The sequence below is a fragment of the Anoplopoma fimbria genome, chromosome 9 (genome assembly GCF_027596085.1).
Source record: "Anoplopoma fimbria isolate UVic2021 breed Golden Eagle Sablefish chromosome 9, Afim_UVic_2022, whole genome shotgun sequence".
Lineage (NCBI taxonomy): Eukaryota > Metazoa > Chordata > Actinopteri > Perciformes > Anoplopomatidae > Anoplopoma > Anoplopoma fimbria.
In genome coordinates, this window is record NC_072457.1 from 23,909,150 (window position 1) to 23,935,806 (window position 26,657).

At 40.6% G+C, this 26,657-nt stretch overlaps 1 protein-coding gene across 5 annotated transcripts; it reads left to right on the forward strand.

The window, feature by feature from the left end:
* On the forward strand, nt 1-26,031 carry LOC129095701 (centrosomal protein of 95 kDa-like). Of its 5 annotated transcripts, none has more exons than XM_054604247.1 (22): nt 1-188; nt 1,932-2,060; nt 2,664-2,771; nt 3,048-3,158; nt 4,669-4,789; nt 5,786-5,904; nt 6,583-6,770; nt 8,044-8,110; nt 8,358-8,425; nt 8,713-8,909; nt 9,039-9,150; nt 9,390-9,507; nt 9,598-9,803; nt 10,483-10,578; nt 11,553-11,703; nt 17,236-17,405; nt 17,554-17,628; nt 17,799-17,951; nt 23,701-23,847; nt 24,035-24,106; nt 24,567-24,599; nt 25,032-26,031. In XM_054604247.1, the coding sequence occupies exons 1-22, from the start codon at nt 170-172 to the stop codon at nt 25,206-25,208; spliced, it is 2,637 nt and encodes an 878-aa protein (XP_054460222.1). In that variant the 5' UTR covers nt 1-169; the 3' UTR covers nt 25,209-26,031. The 5 variants fall into 5 exon arrangements, with proteins under 5 accessions (XP_054460222.1, XP_054460221.1, XP_054460220.1 ...); XM_054604246.1 differs by having other exon boundaries at nt 9,042-9,150; nt 9,592-9,803; XM_054604245.1 differs by having other exon boundaries at nt 4,672-4,789; nt 9,592-9,803.
* The last annotated feature ends 626 nt before the right edge of the window (nt 26,032-26,657 follow it).

The following is a 26,657-nucleotide window of genomic DNA, read 5'->3' on the forward strand; positions in this document are numbered from 1 at the left end:
AAGGAGCCTAACGTCCAATCAGAGAAGACTTCACTTTTAAACCAGAGACTGTAGTTCCTTCTCCCTGAAACCCACAACAAACACCAGCACCGACCCCAGCAGAGAGGTGTGGGCTCCGGGTTACGTGAGAGACTCAGTCGGTAGGTCTTGACTCGTCCACAGCTGGTCCATGGAGGAGGGAGAGAGAGGTAAGAGACGAGCTGCAGCCCGTCAGCAGCTAACGTTAGCCACCAGGCTAATGCAGCTCTGACGTCACACAGGAGAGACACAACATGTTGATTAACACACACAGTCATTGTCCAGAGCTGTGTCGTGTTTCACATCCACCTGCTGTTCATCTTCATTGTCAGACTCAAAGGGGAAAACAAAGACAACTTACAGTACCAGTCAAAAGTTTGGACACAATGTTTTTTTCTTTATTTTTCTTTATTTCTACATTGTAGATTAATATTGAAGACATCCAAACTATGAAGGAACACATATTGAATGATGTGGTAAACAAACAAATGCTCAACAAACCAGAATATGTTTTATATTTTACATTCTTCAAAGTAGTTGAATGAGAAGGTGTGTCCAAACTATATATATATATATATATATATATATATATAGTTTGGACACACCTTCTCATTCAACTGGTACTGTGTATGTATGTATGTATGTATGTATGTATGTATGTATGTATGTATGTATATATATATATATATATATATATATATATATATATATACAGTACCAGTCAAAAGTTTGGACACACCTTCTCATTCAATGGTTTTTCTTTATTTTTTTCTACATTGAAGACATCCAAACTATGAAGGAACACATATGGAGTTTCCTGTTCTTATTACTTACTTAAAATACTTGTTTTTTTACTAGTATAATGTCACTACGCTCACACAGTTTAATTACACCAATTATTTTGTCTGTATATACAATATTTTTTAGTTAGTGTGGGTTTTTTACTTTTACTTATTTAATATTATTTCCTGTTTTTATTACTTATTTATAATACTTGTTTTTTTTACTACAGTACCAGTCAAAAGTTTGCACACACCTTCTCATTCAATGGTTTTTCTTTCTTTATTTATTTTTTTCTACATTGTAGATTAATATTGAAGACATCCAAACTATGAATGAACACATATGGAATTATGTGGTAAACAAACAAATGCTCAACAAACCAGAATATGTTTTATATTTTACATTCTTCAAAGTAGTTGAATGAGAAGGTGTGTCCAAACTTTTGACTGGTATTGTATGTCACACATAAGTTAGTGACAGTTAGAGTACATAATGTAACATTACATATAAAGAGTAGTGAGTAGTTAGTGTGTAGGACACAGGGAGAGATCACTCCGCGCTCTCAAACTTAAGTTTGCCGCGGATGAACACTATCACCCCTAGAGGAGGTGCTGGTTTGTGATGTAAAGGAAACATAATGAGTCAAATCTTTCTTCATGCTACACTGATGTCTCCTTTATTAAGGAAGTATTCTGTTTAACCATTACATGCCTCTCTTTTTTATCATTCTGTAGAAATACACTACATTACAGTCATCTAGCACATTATACAGTCATTTATCTGACTTACAATCAGTAGCTCAAAGTTTATATTACATATCATTACATATCGGTACATATCATTCACACATTAACACACCGGGGCTACACTGCAAGGTGCCAGCTGCCCATCAGACTCTAACTAACATTCATACAACATCCATTCCAAGCAACTTGGGGTTAAGTGTCTTGCCTAAGGACACATCGACTGGACAATGGACTGCCGAAGCTGCCGAAGCAGGGTATCGAACCGCCGATCCTCTGATTGGAGGACGACCCTGCTCTCCACTGAGCCACAGCCGCCCCAAAATACTTTCTAGATATTACTTTACTGTTTTAGATCATAATGAAGACTGTTGCATTCCTTTACAGATTGGGTAGATGTGGCAAATGATCTACTCAGCAAGTGTCCCATAAAGCTAAGGCTGAAGAAGCTGATGGACTGCGACGCAAATGTCTTCACTGCTCTGTATGAAAACATCTTGGGGGAGAAAGTTCCAGGTGAGATTAAGCTGCAGACCAGCCAAATGTCAACACAGTTGGTTGATCGATCAATAAGTAAATAAACAGAAAATACTCGACATCTATCGTTGATAAGTAATTGTGTAGTTTATTGTTTAAGTAAAAGCTACAAATATTCTCCATTTCCAGCTTCTCAGCTGTGATGATTTGCCGGTTTTTTTTGTCAATTGCGATTAACAAGCTGAGTATCTAAAGATTTAGTAGTGCTGGTTGAACTGACAAAATGACCAAATGATTAATTAATTAAGTAAATTGTCAGCAGAGTAATTATTGTTGAAAATCCCCCTTTCTAATCAAAAGGCCAAAAACACTGAAAGTTAACAAGCTGTTAGGTTTTAGTTTAGAGCATGATCTCCAGAGAGAGCTTAGTATGTCAGGAATGTTTCCTAAGACCATTAAACATGCCATCATGCGACTGTTAATGTTGCTGAGCTCTTTAATACATTGTTATGTTCAGGAAAGAGCTAAAGTGAAGGACCACTGTGTTCAAGAAAGTGTGTGAATGCACGCTGCTGGCATTGACATTTCTGTGGTCTCATACATGCTTTGGTCATTTATGTTGGTGCGTATGTATTTGTTTAGATTACATTGCAGCGCCATGCAGCCAAGAGGATGACATCCACAACGTTCAGTCTGTGATTGATTCACTTTCCCTGGATTACCTTCAGATCAGTCTCTCACACATTACAGGTATGGTAAACATGATCACTCTTTACAACAATATTGATTAAGTCATGTGCATCTATAAAAGAAGAGCAACTATGATAAACTGCTACATAAATTCAAACATTCACTTGGAGAGACTTGAGATGTTAGTTTCACCATCAAGTCCCTTTTATTTTGGGCAGTATGGCCCTATTTCATGAAGCGGGATGCAAAAAACACAAGGACAACCACAGGAGAAATGTTCTTCAGCAATAGATGAGTCCTGGGAATAATGCTGAGAATGACTTGTGTGTTTTGCAGGAGAAAATGTCGTCAGTGGCGACAAAGAGTCTATCAAGAACCTCCTGGAAATCTTCGATGGCCTCCTGGAATATCTCAAGGAGGAGATAAGCGAGGAGTCACAGAACGGTGGTAGGCAGATACTATTGTCACTTTTCCTTCTTCCATCTCACAGATAATGTTTTTATCTCTAAGTAAAGTTTTGCACACAAAAGGGCTTTGTTTTGTGTCACATTTTAATCACATATTTAAAAGCTTAATAATGTATAAAAACTCGCCAAAATAATTGCCTTATTTTTCGAAATATTCAGCTTTAGTAACTCAAAAAGCTGGTGCCCTGCTAATGTTACTTGAATAATATTTACACATATGCACAACAAAATAATTGTTGTTTTGACATAAAATCTAATTATCAGTAGGTCTGTCCTCGACCAAATACATGTTTAGTTGACTAACACTCAACGCAATTTTGTTGTCTAATCAATTATTTGAAAACAACAGATCTGTAAAACTAATAATTATATAGTTTCTCCACAAACAATCACCCAAAAGCAATACTCTAATTATTGTGTCTACCAGGGATGTGTTCATAAGTTTCTTGGAAACGAGTCATTCAGCATGAAAAAGCATTTTAAAATTTACTAATCTACTGAAGAGTCGACTAGGACTAAATCGACCAATTGGCTGACTAATTGACTTAGAAGAGGCAGCCCTAATTATCAGAACTGCTATCAATCTATCAAACATACAATACAACATATTCCAATGTCATCATGGTTTGCAGAGCAGTGTCCAGAGAGCTACTTTCATGGCAGCCTCTAGCATCCGGTGTTCTCAGGTTGCCTTAAACAGCTACTTCTCCTTTTACTGACTGAAGCATCTCTGTTTAGGAGTGATTGTGTGTTTGTCCTTCAGCATTAACAGGACATAGTGTGTCCTAAACCAAGTTTAAAACCAGTTGGTGCAGGATTTATAGAGAACAGTCAGCTCTCTTCATGTGCCAGAACTGAGGATGCCTTTGTGTTGAGTGGACCGTCCCTCAGACCGCTGCCAAACAGCAATTAGTAGTTAATGACTGTGTCAGCACGTACAAGTGCTCCAAGTTTCTAAATGGCCTAATTGAACAATCTGGATGTGCAATACTGAAATTGGTACGGAGTACAATATAGCTAACAACAGTCTGTGTACTGTGATGTGTATGCTGAGTGTTTGAGTTGTTAGGTGCTGAAATGATTATTAGTCTGAGCTGTGGTGACATTGGTACAGTGCGGTGTCTTTTTTTCAGTGGCTAACAATGAAGAGTAGTGCTTCTGCTTTTAGTGTTTAGGTTAGTTAGTAGTTGCTGTATTTGTCATTTAAATTTTAAATTAGTGCTCAGAACTACAAGATGGCCTCAGGTGTTTGTCAGACATAGTTTGTCTTTGTCGTTTTTGAACAGTGAATTTCCGCAGTAGAGTAATACTGAGAGTCAGCTTGTTGAATTAAAGGTCCTAAGTGTTCGTTCCTCTTTAAAATTCCATGGAGGTCATGTTGCAATTACAAGTATTGGTTTCTCTTTGCCCTGAGATGTGCTTTTTTTCTTTTTTTTTATGTGTACATTTTCTTTCATTTCTCTGGGCCATTTCTTCATCCTTTTTTTCAGAAGAACTGAATGACGGTGTCAATGACGATGTGCCTGATGAAACCAAGGAGCCCACAATCTGCAATGCCACACAGAATAAGGAGGCTAACCTGGATGGAGGATCTTTGTTTTCCAGTGGAGAGTAAGACCTTCTACACATACTCCCCGAACACTAAAATGAATCGCATTGGAGATAAATTGTTACATTTTTAAAAATGTTTTAACAACCAATGTGTTTTTGTATAATTTAAAAAAAGAATTATCTTATGAAAGCCTTTATTTAATAATTGACAAGTAGGGATTCAAATAGAGAGAGCGAGGATCATATGTGATAAAAGTTTTTGTCAGATTAAAACTTCAGGACATAACAGTTACAAAGTTACAGTTATAGAAAACCAACCTTTCTGTTTAATTAAAGCCCTCAGTTAAAGCCCACAGTCAGGCTTGTTCCACATGACTGCGAACATGTCATTCAGCTTAAGGACTGATCCGGTCTTTACATCCTGTTGACACAACAGCCAGTTAGGCAAACTTTCAGCAGTAGTGTAAATATTAAAGGGAGCATTTGTGGATGTCCAATCAGCGTTGGTAGTAAAGTAGTCCTTTGAAGCCATAGGTTACTCGGTGCCTGCTGACCGAGAAAGCAGAGTTCTTACCCTGTACAATGTATCCTCCTCCATAACATCCTCTACACTACATATTTTGTGATGCCATTTTCGCTGGCGGAAATGTAACTAGTTATTGCAACACAAGGCAAGAGAACAAGGTAGTTCTGTTTTTGAGCGACATCTTGAGCACGCCGCATGGCTACCCAGAGAAATACAAGCTGAAGTATCATGTAGTTCTTAATTACCATCAACTATGTCACTGTCACGTGAAATGACGGCCCTGGAATAAGGAATGCTATGCTATGACTCAATTTAAGACAAGGCTTAGATCTGGAAAACTCATATTTTACATGCAAACTAATTATTTAAATGTCTTGCTGACTCCTTTAAAAAATCTGTCAGTTCCACAGTTTGAATCGCTTTGTCATTAGATGACTTCAGAGAAAGTATACCAAAGGAAACATCTATAATTGTATTATATAGTGCTTAAGTTACTTTGGGTAAATAATATATCATGTTGTATCATTCAGGTCCGCTCTCCATTCCAGTAAACATTCCCTCCATACCTGGAATGCTGAGGAGATGGGATCAACCAGTGAGCTAATTGGGCTGGGAGTCTCCGCACGCACATTCACATCCAAACAAGAAGGTAAGACACTCGAACACAGCCCATCTTCACCAGACTTACTGTTTTTGGGCAACATGACTTGTGTTCTTTATGCATACCTATCAATGTTTTTTCTTCCCTCAGATGTTTTGTGGGCCAGAGTGTAACACTGTATGCACTGGTTTAATGTTGTTGCTTTAGTTGTCACAGTACACAGTAGTTACCTAACCGGTATTGTGGCTTCCCCGCAAAACACGGCCTAACCTTATTTACATAAAGCAAAATAATAAAGCTATATATTTGCTCAGTCACATCATGTTGCCTCCAAGTATCATTGATATTTTGATTGATTGTTAAAAGTTATCATTATATTAAAGATCATTTTTAAAAGATTTGTTTTTAACATTTTCTTTAATCTCAATTAAGGCTTAGATGTGGGAAAACTCCTAAAATAGACATTTTAACATGCAAAACTAATGATTTGTATGTCTTTGGTGATAAGTAGTCAATGGCTGCAGTGCCACAGTGTGAATGTTATGTTAGTTATGTTTTGATGAACTCAGAACTGAACTGGCAATGTTGACGTTATGTGGCATGTGCTGTAACCATTCGGCGACCAAGGCGCTCCATTATTAAGATTATCATTTGCAGCTGTAGAAAGTGTTTCAATAAATCACATTATTAATCTGCGAGGACTGACCGTCCCTCCCCAAACCTCAGACGCAGTCCCCACCTCTGGTCCTCTGGACGCCCAGGACACTCCACTGACTGAGCAGCTGCCCTCAGCCGTCGCTCTGCAGCCTCCCTCTCAGAGAGACACCCCCCGCGGACCCGACACAGACCCACACTTGCCAACCAAATCCAGTCAAGGGCATGCAGAGGAGGGATCCGCTCCTGTCACTACAGAGGTAGCCTTATTCAATTCAGTATGATGTGGTTCAATTGATTTATTGTCAATTTCCCTTTCATTTCCATGCAGTGAAAAGACATGCAAACTCTTTTATCTTCCTAAAGTTCTTGAAGCTATTAGATCTATTACTATAATGACATCAATACATGACTGTCTCTCTCTGCCACTCACAAACACTTTTACATACTTAAACTTCCTATTTTATTAATTCCATGCCAATAAAGTTATTATAAGGGTTGATGACTCATTCAAATTGTTAAAAAAAAAAGAATTCACCTGTCTGGATGCAAAAAAAGAAACAAAGACCAACTCAGAAATATAGATAAAAACTAGCAGCAACGACAACAAAGATGGTTTAATTAAGGTAAAGAATAAAAAAGGACTGTTATGTAGACAAGTAGTAAATTAATAGGTTTATATATATATATATATAAATATATAAAGCACCAATTTCCAACAATAAAATGTAAAATTTTAGTGGAAGCACATGTTTTAGTTTTCACACTTCCGTACTTTTCTCAATAACAATACTACTAATAATCAGATACCAACCATGATCAACCACACCCTCACTGTGTGTGAGGAAGCCTTTGCTTCAGATTGTTTTAAGTACATAAACCAAACCCTGATCTGAACCAATGGTGTCGACAGTTAAGCAGCACTCTGTTGAAAGTACTTTTGGCAGCTGGACTTGAGTAAACCTATTAACATCTTTTATTTTATTGAACAAATCCTTGCTGATGCATCTATATGAGTCCAGATCAGATTATCAGAATGAAGTGATATTTGCTGTCATGTGAGTTTGGACAGTTAGTTCCCCTCCTTAACTAATGCAATGCAACATGTTGTCATACATTTTGAATATCTGTTAAATTATAGTCTAGCCACATGTTTTCAGGTGTAGTATGTACTGATTAAGGCGTTTTTAGTACTAAACATAATATGTCAAAGAAAAACTACAGACATACACATATTTATCATTTCATAAGGGAACTACTGAAACTAGGAAGTGCCGTCTGACAGACTTGACACACTTACTTTCAATATAAGATAGGCCCAGCCTTGCACAAGAGCTTGGTATTGCGTGATTATTTGCACACACACACACACACACACACACACACACACACACACACACACACACACACACACACACACACACACACACACACACACACACACACACACACACACGCAGCTTAGTTATGGCTTTAAGATTTCTTTTCTTGCTCTTATCTCCCTCACACTTTCTCACTATCTTTCTCACATAGACCGCTAAACCGCCAGCTGAGACAGTTGTTACCAATGGACTACAGTCTCCTCCTCCCCAGTCTCCAGGTGAGTAAAAAAGAAGTGCCTCTATTGTTATTCAGTTTAAAACATCAAGGGATTAAAGGGTTTGATATCTTTAATCAAATCGCACGTCATGGGATTAAAGCCTAACGCTTATGACTGAGTGGTGGATCTCCAGGGCAGCTAACACATTGTACTGTTTCTCTGCTGGAGTGAGCGCTAACAAGTGAAAGTCCCCCATCAGAGTGAAGTGTGACTTTGTTCTTGATGTCATGTTTTGCTCTATTTCCAGCTCCGAGTGAGACGTCTTTGTCCAGTCAGCAAAGAGCCGGGAGAGAAGTAGAGGGGGAGACACTAGAGGTAAGAGAGTAACATGCCTTCACCTCAAACCCACACAGACACATTCGGATCCTTATTGTTTAAGTATTGCGTTATCTCCAGCAACCCGGGTTGCTCTGTTTAAAAAGGGTGGACACTGAAACTGACATATAAAGTGACATACAGTATACACTGGTTAAATCCAAGTCATATGGAATTTAAAAATAGACACTGGATATTAATTTTCTAAATTGACTTATTGAAGATATTTTGTGTCCATAAATCATAATTTAATGTTAAATTTGATTTACTTTTTTTTCTAATTTCAGCCGACCAATGGGGGTCCCAGGAGGGTTTTATTCCGCACCAAGCCAGATGTGCTCTTCCTCAGCCTGCAGGATGAGAGGATAGTTACAACCCCTTCTCCACCAGATGCTGAGGGGGAAGAGCAAGATGAGGAGTATCTAGGTCATACACTAAAACAACCGGATGGCAGGATAGATCCCAGAGCTGGGACAGGCCTCAGGTAAGACAGGTGGAGTGCTGGAGAACAGTGGGGAAACTATAGAATAAGGAATAGCGTGTCCTCATTGACATAATTATTTTATGAGGGGACAATGTTCCTGACTGTCTTTGTAATCGTCTCCCTGAACAGTAGCAGGTTGGAGGAGCCTCTGTCGTATCGCAGACAGAGGAACAAGCAAACAGAAGAGGAGCTGCATCACTTATCTGAAAACCTTTCGCATCGACTTGAGGAACTCGATCAGGTGTGTGTATGTGTGTGTAGTTTGTATAAGGTCCCAGCATATAGTCATGAGTGTTTTCAAGCAAAAGCTAATTTGATCCTTTCTGCAAGTGTATGTTTGTTTTGTTGGGGGTTGGGTTGGAGTATGTTGTTTACCTTTTCTGTTGATATAGTTTTGGTCAGCTCACCACAGTTTTCTTTATTTAACCAGGATAAATACTATATGTGATAATTATGTGTTGCAACATGCAATTCCTACAGATGCTCAAACGAGTTCTTGGGGAAAGCGGAGAGTCCAGTGAAGTCAGAGAGGAAGACAAGCAGTCCCACCACAGTGACAGCGTCATGGAGTGTGGCAGGACTCCCAGACAACACACAGGTAAACACACGGTGAACACATTCAATATCTTTTTAAGAGCTGCTGACACTTAAAATACATGTATTGAATTGTAACATGTATTAGTTTTAGGAACAGTTGACGGTGAATCCACCCACCGGACACGCTCCTTATCCCCCTCCCCTCCACGGGTCCGTCGCTCCCTGCACGGACAGTTAGAAGATGCCATGGCAGAGGCCTTGAGTCCGGATGATGGGAGACAAACCAACCTTGCAGCTACTGATCATTCAAGGCCAAGAGAGCTACACGGCAGACTGTCTCACAGAAAACATAGCAAGGTATTACCACACTTATTGTTTTCCATAGTGCTTCCCCTTAAAATGTACCATATAGGCAACGTGGTTTTATTTATAGAGCACAGTGCATACTCAGAGGTAGGTTCAAGGCGATATAATATAGAATACACTGATATAATATATTAGTGTTTTTAGTTAGTAAACAGAATATTGCTTTAGTTGAACTCAAGAATAGGTGCTGACAATGTCAACTGGCTGTAATTTGCGGACTGCTCAATAGATAATATTAAATGCTTCACTGAAGCCTGACTGGTAGGTTTTTAGATGTAGTTTAAGGGCAATAAAGACCAAGTTAGGCCGTAATGTGTAGTGCCAAAACTGTCTGAAAATGTGAATGTACTCTAAAAATTGCAAATCATTTTACCCCGACTAAAAAGTTCAAAAAGTTGGTAATAATAATATATAATAATGATTCTAACCAATATCATAGTGTTTGATAAGTAACTTTCTGTGTTTTATTTCAACTGGATTGAAAAGAGTTTGCATATTTTAAAAGATACATCAATTCATTGTTTATATGCTTTCTTTTCTTATATGCCATTTCTGTTTTTTCATCATAAAAATAATTTGATTCTCAGTTATTAAATGAATTAGCTGTTGCTCTTGGTTCTACTCATGATCTCATATATGTTTAAAGTAAAACTGAATCTTTCTCTTTCAGTATCTGGAGAATGATGCCTATGAGGAGGAGTTGAAAAGATATAAAGACAAAGAACGGGCAGATCTAGACAAGGCACGCCTCAAAGCTCAACAAGCCGTGAGTCATTAGTATGATGTCTCATAGTATGAATACTTTATCTACAGAACTTTCCTGTTTAAGTTGTTACGCAGAGCTTGGTCTGTTTCTTATATCGATATAATTCTCATCAACAGATTTAAAAAAATATATTTTTGAATCGTGATCTCCAGTGATATAAAAATTGCCAATTGAGTCTCTGTCTTGTGTGGCACATTTGCAGGGGATAAGCAAAGTCAAATTTACAGATATTATCTCCAAGATGTGATGTCAATGCTCTGTGTAACATCCTCCAATATGCAAAACATTACGGATGACATCAATTAAACTTTTGTGCGAGGGCTGCTGCTTAAAATAACTTTCAGTTGGAATATTCACTATTTGTGACTACAGGCTCTGTGCTAGTTTATGGTTGCTTGGTTCTTTACTTCCTTTATGTGAAAATCAGTGAATTAAGAGAAAGATCACATTGATCACTTTAACATATTTTACTGTAACCAAGGTTTTATACAGGCAGATATTGCAACAGTGACCTGACTTTCAAACAGTTCCCTTCGCAATGAGATCAATTGTGAATACTGTAAAACGAATTAAAACCTTTAGATAATAGAAGTGAAATACAATGTGCACTTGCACTTCCTGCACGACTTAAATCAATATGTGAAAGCAAATGTGTTCAGATAGAATACAGTGGTAAATATATTAAAATGCAGTTAGTCATAACACATTAAAGACTTACTATTAAAACACAAATAACATTTCCTCAATTTTCATTTCATAGAAATATAAATAGCATGTTATTTCTTGGTATGTTCTAGAGGAAACTGAAGGAGAACGTTTCCCTTTTTAACTGAACTTTAATCCGTAAACAACAATTTACCTCCAAAAATTGGGATTCATTTTATATGAAATGGCAAAGGGGAAATAACTGCTGTGCTGTTACAACATACAGTTTGCTTACAATTAAGTGTGTGTGTGTGTCTGCGTGTGTGTAGGAGCGCCAGTACAGAGAGGCCATACTACGGGATGTTTCCGAAGCCCCCAGACTGTCCCCAGCAAGAACGAAGGCCCAGCGTAGTTCACAACGTAACGTACAAACCACACCAGGACGGAGAAGGCAAGAGGCCCCCAGGAAAGCTCCTTCAAGTAGGTTAAGACTTGTATATTTACCACATGGACATTTCTATTATAATTGTAGATGTGTGATTAGTATTCAAAATGCTATTTCTCCACAACACAGTGGCACTGTACCGTATTTTCAGTGGAGTAATTTCACCACCAGCTAAACTTATCGCCTCTTTTACTGCTTTACTCTGATTGTGTTCCTTATTAGCAAATTAAATGTTATTAGTTTGGACTGAAGCTTCAGCTCAACAGACAACTTTACAGCATTTCTTGTCATCATCAAACATCTCCAACTACATCATAATGATCCACAACTGAAACTCTGTTCATTCGTGCCCAATATCTTGGTTCTTGTAAGTCAGTCACATCTAAAACAGAGTTAACACTTTGCTCTTCAGGCCTCTAATGAGACGTAGGACTCAGGAGTGCTTGTCTTACTAAACTGTGATGACCGAGTCTTGGCAGCCTTTACAGACTCCTTGTTCTTTGGCCTAAGTTTCTTCTTGGGCGGCGCGTTTGCCTTATGAATGTTCATATCTCTGGCTTCAGGCTGGTTGGCCCACTTGCGTTGATAATTGCAGAAGTAACAGCTCTGGTAGACTATGAAGTAAGGGCCGCAGGTGCGTTTGGTACAGCGACACTTTCTGTCACACATCGGGCAGTTCTTCATCAGCTGCAGGATGGCCTCCTCATCAACAATGTGCTGCACGGTTGGTCTGTTATGGGGCAGAAAAGAGAGCCGAGAAATGATAATGACACACCTGCTGTATCGAGCATGGATATAACTGGAAACATGCATAAGTTGTCTCTATGGATGTTGTAGGTGCAACATTGTTAAAAGGTGTGAAACCTGCAAACTGAAATGGGAATGATGAGGCTCTGTAGTGATTTACTGTATCAGAACTTTATTTTAAGCTACATGGTTTACTTGGCACGTTAGTGGAACATGATCGAAGGTTATTCTGTGACTTACTTCTCCATGGTTGCAGTGCACGTCTCAGGAACATTTACTTGAATGCCTGTGAATTAAAAATCTGTTTGGTGAGTCAAAAGGATTTTTTAGTTGAAAGTCGTATTTCTTATACAAAGTTAAAACAAAACCAAAAACACAGAATGTGTCATAGAGAGGACTCTGTCGGACAACTTTTACAACATCAGCAGACTGACTAACGGTCTTCACCAGGCTGAGGAACATCAGAAACTTACTGGACAAAAAAAATGTTTTACAGGAGTATACAGAGACAAAACTACATTGTTTACATTATACTGTATTGGGAAAAGTCTTGACCAAAGTCAATCCCTATTAATACTGTTAAGTTCACAACGTATGCACTGCGGGAGATGTCTGTCCTTTGGCACATCTGTTTTGAGAGATGTCAAAAATGCTTCCTTTGTGAATTTCAATAGATATTCATAAAAACATGTCAATGAAAAGTCTTAAGGGCTTAGTCTGCACATTAAAAAGTATTCTCTATGCAAGACACTGTGCACAGACTGTCCGTTTTCCGTAAATAATTGAAGACGTTCCCATATGAATACATGTCTTCCACACATCTTAAGACATGTTAACTGCTCATCGTCTGTGTTGAATCAACGAGATCCCCCATGAACATCACATCAGTCACACATCAGCGTAATGCAAAGCTGTCGCTACAAGAGAACCTTTAGTATTATTTATTCAGCACACTGGTACCTCTAAACCACAATAGATAGTGAAGATCATTCCCTGACTCACCTGTGCTTCTGACCTGGCCTGGTAGTCTGTCAATTACTGCCCAGGTGTCATGCAGCTGTGAAATACCACACAACACAGACGCACTTCAAACACCTGGTTGAAGACAATGAATTCAAATATTTTCTCTTCTGCAAACATAGACAGTAGTATGGCATGGAACCGCATTCCTCAGGGCAACCATTATATTTCCAGTTTGTAATCTTTCCCTCTAACAGGGCCATCTACTGCATTCCCACACTTTTTTTTTTATCTTAAAGGCATAGATTTGATTGTCTGAAGTGGGGTTTTATGAAGTACTTATCCATAGTCAGTATTTAGATGGCGATCAGCACGCTGCCAGTTTGGAGAAACAGACGGTAGTAACAGCATGGAAGCTGAACTAGCTACTGCTTTGGATGGGGGCAGCAGAAAAAACATAATTTAGTCACCTAAAATTAAGTCCCAACTAAAAAGATCAAGATAATTTTAAGTGTAAGCTATATTTAGAATATTTTCACATCTTTTCCTTACCACCAGACAGCTCTTTCCTTTGGCACTACATTTTCTCAACTGTAAAACTTCCGTATTCCTACGCATAAATACGTATGGGTCAGACTTTCATGGAGGAGAGGTTAGAGTTAATGGAAGAGACAACAAATCAAATACAAGTAATTGCTTATGACAGCAACAACAAATTTCCGTTCACTCTGGAGACAAGAGGATACCTTTTATGAATGGAAGTTTGCAGAGGGAGACTGAACCGGCAGAAAGAGAGGGAAAACCTGTGGAAACTGGAGGCCTAGAAAGAGTACCGTATTTTCCGCACTATAAGGCGCACTTAAAAGCCTTTAATTTTCTCAAAAAACGACAGTGCGCCTTATAATCCGGAGCGCTTTATATATGGATTAATTCTGGTTGTGCTTACTGACCTCGAAGCGGTTTTGTGTGGTACACGGCGCTCTGTCAACATGTTTTAGTAGACTTAGTAAACTACAAAGCCGCACCGCAGCAGCATCACGGCCACCGTAGTCAGGAGCGTCGCGGAGTAATACACACTGTGCTTCACCATCACATTACAGTGTGTGGATAAGGACCCAACATGGCTCCTGTCAAGAGACACGCTTACGAGCGGGCTTCACGCAGGAGAACATGGGAATAGAGCAGCTGCGAGAGAATTCAACATTAATGAATCAATGGTAGGAAGTGGAGGAAGTTTGACTGACTGACTGTTTTGTTTCGCTTAATGCGCCTTATAGTCCGGTGCGCCTTATATATGAAAAAAGATCGAAAATAGACCATTCATTGACAGTGCGCCTTATAATCCAGTGCGCCCTATAGTGCGGAAAATACGGTACAAGCTATCTGGTGGTGCAGATGTGGAACCTGTAAGCCCATGCCTACGGACCAATAGAGCTACTGCTGCTAGGAGTAGGACTTAGTTATGACACAACTTCAGGATCTTTCTGAATCAGAGGATGCCAGTGCCTTACATACAGTCTGCATCACCCCCATCCAGAGCTCCTCTTACTGAGCGCAATGTCTCGCAGACCATTTACCGAAGTTTACTTGAATAAAAAAACATCCCAGACCAGAAGGGTCTAATGACAATTTGTCTTCATAGCAGGTTTTGTATCTCAATACATGTTATTGCATAATTACTCACAATTGGACACCGAAAGTTTGAACCCTGACGTTTTACTTACTTTAAAAAATGTGAGGCAAAGTCAGGCATCACCGTTTCATCCCCACCAAAGTAACCCTTACCCACCAGAAGTGATTTCCAATTGACTTGTCCATGCTTCCATTTCTATGCTCTCCTGTTTTTCTCTCTGCTGTTTTTTTTTTTTTTTCAGTTTTAGAAAAGAATATGTATGGAAAAACTGATCGTACTGGATCAATTTAGGAGCTAGATGTCTGTGTGGAGTAAAACATGTATAACATACATTAGATTAGATTGTTTTTAGCTGTTCACTTGCTTTGGTCAATGGCTTGAGCCAAAGAAGAGGGGGAAAATGATGTGTGAATATGAAAATGTAATTGTAAACTTATTACTGACAATTTTTTTTTTTTAAATGCCACCAACCAATGTATACTCCCAATAGTCAGAATACGTACTAGATAACTTGAGAAAAAGTTGAAATACTTCATTTTCACCAGTATGTTCACCGACAAAAAAAAAAAGAAAAAGTACATAACATTAAATAACACTTACTGCTTTTTGGTGAAGTAGCAATGAATTGCAGAGAGCACCCATCAGCTTACCTCTGATTCAGACTCAATAGCAGGAGAGGCGGGGTGAGCTCCAGAGGTTGAGGGTGTTTCTCTTAGGGGGGATGCTGATTTGGAGGTTTGATGGGTCTTTGCTGGTGGTTTCCTCTGAGTGGATTTTGGGACCCCGGAAAACATTTGCTGCTCCTAATTAGTTTTACATGCATACATTCATCCTACATGCATTTATTTTAACTGCATGCAAGCCTACATCTCAATCACAAACAAACCCAAAAAAGACAAGTTCTCCTCACTAAAGCCTATTCATCATGCACAGTCAATATCTAGTTATTTGTCAGAAAATCATAAGCATCTCACTTATGTGTTGGTATTACCTGATGGTTGGGCACAGCAGCTCGTTTCAGCAAGTGTCTGTCTATCTTGTTTGGCTGTGGTTTTAAATAATCCTCTTCAGAAAAATGATCACTGCAAACGCGGAGTTGTCTCAATTTTGCAAGTGGAGTGTCGACGTCTATATTCATTGTGACGAGCCACTGCTGTTTAAGGTCAATGTCATGCAACGGGACACGGTGAAACCTATATGGGGACCAGGACACTTCTTTGTTTGAACAGCCAGGAAAAACACAAGGACGCACCATGTTTTAAACCTTTAGAGGAGTGGGTGACTTCCCTGCAGGACCTGACCGCTCCTCCGCAGCTTCAGTCAGTGCGTGGCACAGCTGAGCTTAATGCGGAGGAATACGGTAGTGCTATGTTGGAGAAAATGTAGTGCCAAGGGAAAAGGGTGACGAATATTCTGCATTTAGCCTATACTTGAATTAATATTGCTTTTAGGTAGGGCACTGGTTAAAATGCATAACATATATGAAGTCATTTCTGGAGCTAAAGGGCGTCCTAACCCTTAAAGTCACCTCTGCTCTGCTCTGCTCCCACATCTGTTCTGACAACTCTGGGAACAGCTAGAGGTTTTCAGGAAGTGGTGATGCTCCTCTATTGGTGGTGTTACGGTACAGGAGCTTGGAAAGGCCAAAAAGGACGACAGGACCATCTGTACTTCAGCATTCATTTCTCATGTTTTTTTTTTCTCACTTTTTATTTTATTTTTCTTTAACAACAAAGCATTACAAATAAGGTTATCATCATACACATTTGGTCAAATTAAACAACAAAGATTTTTTTTTTATTAAGGAAATGTTGATCCAGCATTAACACATGTATCCTTAGCAAAGACAAAACATAGACAAAAAATAAATAAAATAATAATAAATAAATCAGAAAACATATTATTTAATAATAACATATCATTTCTCACGTTTGATGTACCCAGTAAAAACGACATTACATATTGGACATCAGGCGATATGATTATACAACGTTTATAACATTTTACTTTTTTCTTCTCTTATGTTTTTTTATTTAAAAGGGAGCTCCAAAGTTAAAATTGCAGCTAACCTATGAAGGAAAGGTTATTAAGACTTTTCAAAGAGGATTACTTGATGGCATTTTAAGTCTTCAACTTCCTTGTTCAAGGACTAGTGTGGATTTAGTGACATCTGGCGGTGAGGTGGCAGAATTGTTTTGTTGTAAAGTTCCTTTATTGTCCTCTGCAGTGAAAGTGAAGGAGAATGAACTCCTTCCTGTACTCCTTGATGAGTTGCCCCACCTTCACATTTCCCCCCACGCCCTGGGTCGGATGTGGGAGCAACAGATGCAGCAGGTGGACAGACTCCATGCCCTGTCATCCCCTCATAGCCAGCGTCGCAGCAAACTCTCAACCCAGGTAAGACGATGTGGCCACTACAAGTCTGCCATGTGCAGTAAAACGTGGCTGGGTGCCTGACTTTGGTGTCTGTGCCCTTTCAAATCTGGAATGTATTATGTGGTGGGTGGACTGATGGATGACTATTAAACCCCTGCTTCTCTGTCAGGTGGAAGAAGCCCGGAGGAAACATGACCTGCTGGTGGAGATCGTCCGTAAAGATCAGGACCACAACAGGCGTCTGGTGAGCATCAACACATAAACACACATTATAAAAAGGTCCCTTCACATTTAGTAATCTTATCAACAACAGATACAATGGATGTGTAAAATGTGATCCCATGCCTGTTGTGGACAAGCAATGTTTGTCATACACAGCAGGCCAATTGTAAGCTTAAAATATGTATCTTCCAGAGGGATTTCAAAGAGCGTATCCAACAGCAGAAGTCGACCCAGAACAGACTGAAGGAACAGAGGCAGCAGATAGCACGTGCCAAGAAGTACCACAGCGACTACCATGTCCAGCACCGTGCCCGCCTGATGAGGGCACGCACCGAGGAGGAGAAGGTGGGTAGTGAAGGCCGTTCACAACTCTACTCCAGTTCTAGAACTTAGGCAACTGACTGACAGCGAGCGACAGCTATTCTTCTGCCTGCTATGCCCGCAGGCAGAAGAATAGCCTCAAGCAGGGCAGAGACTTTGTCAGCGTGTTGGATTGCTTTGCAAGCTGAAGTGAGAAAATCATGCACAACACCAAAGGCATACCTGCTGTCAGTATAGATGTTAACTGTTTTACCGTCAGCCAATCTGCATGCCTCTGTTAGGGCCACCAGCTCTGCTGCCTGTGCTGAGTAATGAGAAGGGAGAGGGGCAGAAAGAACAACTTCACGGTCAGAAACAACAGCGTAACCAGCTCTGGAGAGGCCAGTGGCTGGGTCACGTGATGCAGAACCATCCACATAAAAGACAAGTTCAGGATTAGGCAATGCAACATCAGAGAGATCAGTTCGGGGAGAACAAACATGTTGAAGTTCAGCAATACAACAGTGAGGCTCTCCATCATCAATGCCTGGAAAGAGAGAAGCTGGGTTAAGGGTGGTACATCTCTTCACACTCACATGGGGCAAATCAAGCAAAATAGTGTGATATCTCATGTATCTGGCAGCAGACAGATGAGAGGTTTTCTGCTATTCTCTAGCAGAATGTGACTGACAGCGTGAGGCACCAGAATGGTGAGAGGAGAATAACCTACAATGTCACGCGTCGCATTGACAGCTTTTTTCCACAGCAGCTACGGCGCGCAGACATTTTGGAAGACCTCTAGCCACAGGGTCTAGTTTAGCTGAGAAATACCCAACCGGCCTGAGTTTATCACCGTGTTGTTGCAAGAGCACTGACGTCATGCAGCCATTACACTCATCGACGGCTTGAGTGAATGGTCTGTCAGGGTTTGGAATACCCAGAGTGTTGCAGAGCAAGTTTTAAGTCAACAAATGACTGCAATGCATCCTCTGTCCACTGAATAGGGTCTGCTGGTCTGAGGCTCTTACCATGAATCATGTCACCCAGAGGTGTCTCAAGTTGGGCATAATTAGGAATGAACATCCTGCAATAGGAGCACATGCCCAAAAATGACATCAATTGTTTCTTTGTCTGTTACAAACAGTCTCTGTGCGCTTGGAACACAGTGCTTTACCCTCAGTGTCCCAAGAAAACACACAGCCTCTTTTACGAGCTGGAGTTTGTCAAGTGAGGCCTTATGTCCCTCCTCTGCCAGATGTTTAAAGAGCTCAATAGAGTCCCTCTCACATTGTGCTTTGGTGGGTGCTGCTATTAATATGTCGTCTACATATTGCAAAAGAGCCGAGCCGGGATTTAACGTGAGTGATGCCAAGCTGTTACAGAGCGCGGCGTTGTAGATCGATGGTGACTCGCAATAGCCTTGACACAGGCGGGTAAAGGTGTAGCCCCTCCCATTGAAGTTAAAGGCGAACCAAAACTGAGAGTCTTTGTGCACTGGTACACTGAAAAATGCATTTGACAGATCCACTACAGTGAACCACTTAGCGTCCCTGCGGGATCTGAGACAAGATTGTGTAAGGGTTTGGCACCGACGGAGCTCTGGCATGCACAGCATCATTTACAGCTTGCAAATCTTGAACGAATCTCCATTCATTCAGGAAATATTGGTGTTCTGACGGGTGAGTCATCACATGGGACAATAACACCCGCCTCCAGTAGGGATTTAAATACTGGAGCGATGCCATCAATGGCTTCCTGTTTCAATGGATATTGATTTCTGAGAAGGTCTGTAATGTGACTTGGGTGTCATAATCACAGGCTCAGTGTTTTGAATGAGGCCTACGTCATATTTATTCTTCGCCCAGAGCGAGTCAGAGACTTCAGCCAGCAGTAGAGACACTTGTGCTAGAAACGAACTGGTAGAATTTGGGTCACATTCATCAAAAAGGTAAACAGACATTAAGGTGTACAGATGACAGCGGAACAGCTGTCTGTAAACATCAGCAGAGGGAGAATACATGACCTTGGGATCCAGAGTGGAAGTCCAGTCGGTTAAAGATCTGCACCTTCTCACAAAGGGTCCTAGATGGCGCCATTGTTCGTCATCTTTCTTCTTCTTCGAGAGAGAGACATGAGGATGAGAGCCGTCAATCTTAAACAGGGATAACTGGTCAGTGGAGAAGGAGACAGAAATAGCACAACGTGAGCCTGATACATAAAAGTCACGTGTCAAATTTGTCATTTAGGTCTCTGAAGAAATGTTCCTCATAGTCTTTGTCAGGTCCATGTGAAACATGTGTAGTGCAGTGTAGATGTTCAGGGGACATGAAATCCGCTTGTGGATTAGCTAGGCTACGAGCCAAGGAGGCCATTTTCTGAGCTACAGGAAATGGAATTCTCCACTGGTAAACATACAGAGGAATCTGTACGCTGTTTTTAACCATAGAAGGCTCAGCAGGGAGCGTTCTTGTTACCTTGAGTCCCTCTGGAGTGGAAATGATATTAATTTCCAGTGAACACATCAAATCTCTGCCCATCAGGTTAATGGGACAGTGTGGAGACAAAAGAAAAGCTTGTTTAATTTTCACCTCTCCCATGTCATCAGAGTAATGACACTTTAAAGGAGTGGTAAAATGTTCTGTTACAGTGAGACCTGAAGCACCTTGAGAATGGGTGTATCTGCCACTCATTTTAACCGTAGGCGTGCATTTGGTCATTATTACTGAATTTGTTGCTCCGGAGTCTACTAAGAAATGTAATTTGGTACCATTAACGTCGACCTCGGTCGTAGGCATCTCTTTATAAGCATCGTTCTCATATTTAGCACATGTTTCTACAAGAGGCTTTTTTGCTGTTCTCATCTCTAAACATTGAATGGTTTCTTGAATGGCCTGTGCCAAATCAGTAGGCAAAGCATTCTTCTGCGTGCGTGCGTGTGTGTGTGTGTGTGTGTGTGTGTGTGTGTGTGTGTGTGTGCGTGTGCGTGTCACTCCTTTCCCGTCTCTGCACACTCCATTCTCTCCCCCCTCCTCGGGAATCTGATGTCAGTGTTGCATGATTTGAGGTTGGCTTATCACCACCTCTCCTCCTGGTCTTTGTTGTTTTTCAGGGCAGTCATATGCCCAATGCCCATGACGTCTGCAGATGTAGCTCTGGTCTTTTGTGAGGGGAGGGCCATCTCGGTTGGGGCCCCCTCTCCCACGTCTGTGTCCTCGTCCTCTTCCTCTTCCCCCACGCCATGGCTGATACGGCTGGAGTTCTTGTCCTTGAGGCTGCCATCTCGGCTGCGTAGAATTCTTGAGTAGGGAGACTTGAGCCCTGTGAAGCTCGCTTTGTTGTGTCTGGTCTCTCTTAGCTTTGGCTGCAGAGAAATGTTTTTCAGAGTGACGTGCGTATCGCAAAACCTCAGCCAGTCTGGCATTTTCCCAATCGACACAGCATTCTTGAACTCTTTTTCCAAGTTCTCCACGAAGACCCCCTACGAAGGCATATCGCAGGTGACTTTCCCACGTACTGTATATGAGTTCCGGTTCTTCAGGCTCGTCAAGTCCGCAGTGGAGGGCGTAGACCTGATGGAGCCTGGTGTAGTAGTCATCAACGCTTTCGTTAGCGCTCTGCTTGCATGAAGTGATCTTTGTCAGGTCAGCTCTGATGGGGAAAGCCTTTACGATCTCTGCCATGAGTTTTTCCAAACATTTGGTATAGGGCTCGTTCTCCTCCTCCTCCCAGTCAGCTGCTTTGAGCCGCCTGTCATTTCTTCCAAATGCTCCCTTTATTTTTGCATAGTTTGCTGCGCCCAGATGTTTCAGAAGCATTCTTTTTAGTTCATTTTCAGTTGGCTGCCATGCAGTGCAGAACACAAACGGTTGTTTGGACAGTTTGCTCCCTCCTGCAGACAGCGGAGGAAGCTCTATACTGGCCTCATCAATGTCTCTTGCTGTCCATGGTCTATGGACAAGGGCAGTGCCTTGTGCAGATGAGCTGGAGGGGCCCGTTTTGGGGGCTGAGGCTTTGTTTCTTTCATCCTCGGCTTTGGCCTGCTGTCCTGTCGGTGGAGGGCTGTATGGGGGAGGATGGGTGTCCAGATCAGGGTCCACTTTACACAGCTTAGACAGCTCCCTAAACAGAGAAGAATAAGGTGATGCATCTGGTACTCTAGGCAATGCCCCTGGAGTGGGTTTAGGCAATTGTTTGAGTATTTTCCTTCTTTCCCTAAGCTCTGCTTCATCCTTCCACATTTTCAAACACTCTCTATGTTTTTCTATCTCTTTTAAATCCTTAACTTTGATTACCTTTGTTCCCCATACTCTTTTCTGCTCTTCCTTCAATTTTGTTTCTAATTTTCCTATTTGAGTTATGCTAAATGATCCTCCTGGAGGAAACCCATGTTCTTGTATCCATACACCAACACAATCTATGCTCCCTGTTCCATATTTGGACCCCATGACATCAACACATCCCCCAGCAGGAGGAGAAACCTGAATCTTACTCTCACCCGAACCCATAATTCGGATGTGTGTATCCACTTTTGACCTTTACAACACGGGCGTCCCAGTGAGCACTCGGTTACTATAGCTCAACCAAGATAAAGCTACGGCAGAAAATGAGTTGCGCCTTTTTAAACACTGTGTGTGAACAATGGTCACCTTTACACAAATGTTTCTTAGGTCAAGAAACTACAACACCCAGATTTTAATTAACCTGAACGTCCGTTTCTGTTTTCCAGTTCCCCTTTTAACCTATCCTCATCGAAAGGATATGAGGAGGACGTAAGATGTCACAAAAGCCAAATCAGTGACTAGAATTCACAATGACCCAGATATTACCAAAACAGAAGTGAATAATTACAACCCTTGAAAACCACTCTATTCACAGATCAGAATTTCAACGTCTCACCCGGTTATTTGTTGATTCGTGGACTCAATCAGGTCCTTTGGATCACAGTAGAGATGGCCCAGAGTCGTCAGTGTCAAGGTAGAGGCAGGAGATTTCCTCCTGGATGGCCAGTCACCGGTCCTCCGCCGCCTCAGGACGATCTTCTATGGATCCTGTTCGTGACGCCAAATTGTTGTGGAAACAAATAATTCTATCTATCTATCTATCTATCTATCTATCTATCTATCTATCTATCTATCTATCTATCTATCTATCTATCGATGTCCCGAGATGAGTCCAAAGTGAGCGTTGAAATAACAATAAGATGACAAAGAGTGTCTTTGTGATATTTTATTTCTTCTAAGAAAGAGGCAGAGGTTTACAGGATCACACAGAGCCTACAAAGTAATGCACTGGCAAGCCCGCAGAGTAATGCACTGAAGAGAAAGGCTTCACACTCTGAATATAAGGGGTAAACAGGACAGGGGTGGTCAAGGCTATAATTCAGTGTCTGCAGACTCTGTTCTGATTTAGTATATCTACTGGCGCCTAGGATAAGGAGTAGGTTAGGGAGGGGAGAGTGAAGGTCAGAGGGGAACAAGACGACCTTTTGTACAGAGGTGTTTACCACCCTGCACCTGGCCTGTGGACACAAATCCTTTACACAGAATATCTTCAAACATACACCAATATAATTCACACAGTATAACTAAAACCTAAATTTGCCATTACACATTGTACATCTCTTCTGAAACCCAAACTTGATTAGGGAAGTTAGGTACCTGTTTTAAAATACTTGAGAGGAATCAAATGTGGAAAAATAACCTTATAGTAAGATTATAAGGTAAATGTTGATCACAAACAATGGGAAAATCGTGCGTTAGTCTTTTGCGTGATGTGTGGTTGTGTGTTTGTTTAGATGTTTCGGCATTTGTTTGAGGAGGGTTTGGAGCTACAGAAAGTTCGGTTGCGAGAACAGAAAGCCTACGCTAAGGAGCAGCGGCTGGAACATCAGAGACGACACCAGAACCAGATCAAGTCCATGGAGAACTACTACAAAGACCAAGTAGGACACACACACACACACACACACACACACACACACACACACACACACACACACACACACACACACACACACAGACCTATATGAGAACCAGGAAGTAACAAACACTGTTGTATAGTTTTGAAATGGACTTTAAAGCTTATCCTGGAATTTATGAGTAGATTTGAATGTACTTCCTCTTTTTCAGTTTTCACTACTTTCTGAAAAACTTGCCCAAGAGCGGCAGGAGATACACGTCCGGAAAAAAGCTCAAGAAAAGGTAAACATTTAACTTATCACTGCTGTCACAAAAATCTTTAAAATGTGTATCTTATTCGAGTTCTCTAGACAGATTGTCTTACAACATGAGCAATATATTTTTAATTAAACTGATAAAATGCCACAAGTCAACAACTTGAATGGAGTCTCGTGTTAGAAAGTGTAAAGTTTAACTCAAAATGAAATAGACAAGATTTTTCCCTTAACTTAAGTTAATGCTACAATGTAATGGCTATAGAAAAATTATGTTTAGACGGGTTTCCTATAAGCCTATGCCAATGTCATTCACATGCACTGCAACAATAAATAAACATGGACACATTTATTTATGTTTATAACGCATCACGATTTAATGAGAGCTCGAGGCAGAATCTCCATTACCGTTAAGTCTTACCTCAGGCACGTGCCCACCTGGACTGTGGGCTGAAGCAGCTAACGTTACAGGTGTTTCTGTCTCATAGCTGGCCATTGTTTGCAGCGTTCAACATCTGTCGGTAATCGGTGGTAGTTTACGCTCACTAGCTCCTCTCTCTTCTTTTTGGAGCTGGAGCATCCAGGCACGGTGCACCATGTCGGCATTTTACTTTGTATCTAACACACCTTTCTAACTTTTGGTACACAGTCACGTTTAAAATGCCCACCTCCACGAGCTACCGGGTGTTTTGTGAAGTATGTATGTTTGGCGTCAAAATCTCGCACGCATTGCTTTCTGGTACATGTAGGCACTGCCGGCAAGGCTCTGTCAATATTTCACAAACTAAGGAATTTAGTTCTCAATTTACTTAATTTTCCATCAACAATAATTGTATATTGTGTGTCTCTGTGTGTATACATATAAACATGTACTTAAAAGTATATTTTAATACTTATTTACTCTTACTGAAGTAAAAATCTGAACACTTCTTCCACCACTGCCATTCACACAGGCTCTGCTGAAGATGAAGCGAGAGCTGCGTTCCAGGATGGAGCGTGAAATCGGTGAATTGCAGAACATCATCATCCAGAACGATCAGGACGACCATTTCCAGGATCTGGAGGTCCAGACGCTGCGCAATCGGGTCCAGATGGCTTCCTTCCAGTACAACACTAGCTATCTGCACTGAGCAGGGAGGCGAGACACAGGGCTGTTCTAAGCTCAGCTCAATCAAAGCTTGATTTACATCAAATGCTGCAAAAGACTTAGTCCTGCTTCTCACAACTAAGGGTACGACATCCTGACGGCTGAACAGTACTGTCTCCTCGACCTCTTCCCTCAGAGATTTGCACAAAAGAGGAAATTAAGAACTTATACAAGTCCTGATGGTTATTAATTAACTGAACACACTCAACAAAATGTAGCTATTAGCTAATTTAGCTAACTTCCTCTCACCTCAGCTGCTATACGTGAACTTAAGGACCCCTTGGACCAAGTCTCCTTCTTCCATGGGTTTTAGTACTTGATTACTAAGAATGTTTTGAAATGCCTCCCTCACTGTGCAGTCTTTGTGTGCTGATATTGTAGCAAACAACTAGTAAAAAATGTTCTTCCTCTGCCAAATAGGGAGCACCGATGCAAAGTTAACCAGCACGAATGTCCCACATTGACAGATTTTTAACTTCCATTTCCCCCCCCCTAATATGTGCGATGTCTTCCTTTTGTGATTTAACCATGCAAGTGGATTATTTATTTTTTAAGCTTTAATGTTGTTTGATTTTTAATTAACCTGGTGTTGTGCTGTCCGATCACCAGGGGCGATGATAATCAAGTCTTTCATGACTTTTCCTATTCCCCAGATTCATTGATTGTTTTTACTCTCTGTCAGAACTAAACATATGGTAGTTTTAAACCAATACAAAGGGTTGCAATGTTAAACTGTCCATTAATATTGTATAATAAGCACACAAATGTCCCTTTATCATCATCCATTAAATGTGTGGGATCCTAAACTCTACTGGCTGGAATGGCTCACAGTTAAAGGTTAAAGGTTAAGTTATTTGCATAAGGTACAGGTTACTGTTTGAGTATTTTATTGAGATCAAGGCTGATCCTGATGCAAAAATGTATGAAGTCACTGACCAAATCCTATAACGAGGCTGGTTTGTCTGTAGCATGACAAAATAATGTGAAGGCTGAAATTTCAAATTCCAAAGGTGAAGATCAAATCAAATCTTAAAATGATAATAAATATTCACCTCTAGTTCTACCTGTACTTATTGAATGATAGTTTCAGATTGGCTACACCTGGCCCTCAAATGATTGTGGTAAGGCATCTGAAATGATTACCCGTTGTTTAATAATCTTGGCTTACATGTATAGTATTTAAGCTTTGGGGTTTTGGGGCCGTTCAACTTTAGGAGCATTTATTTTCTTTTTTAAAGAATATGATCTATTTGTACTGATGGCATTTATGCCTGGCAAAGATCGGGTCAAAAATGCCTTAAGATGCGATGGCATACGATCATTATGCATCCTGCATGCATTTTATGTTGAGCATTAACATGCATTACCCAGATAAACTATCCTGATACAGATTGCATGTGGGGTCTTGAGTTTAACAACTAACAAAGTTGAA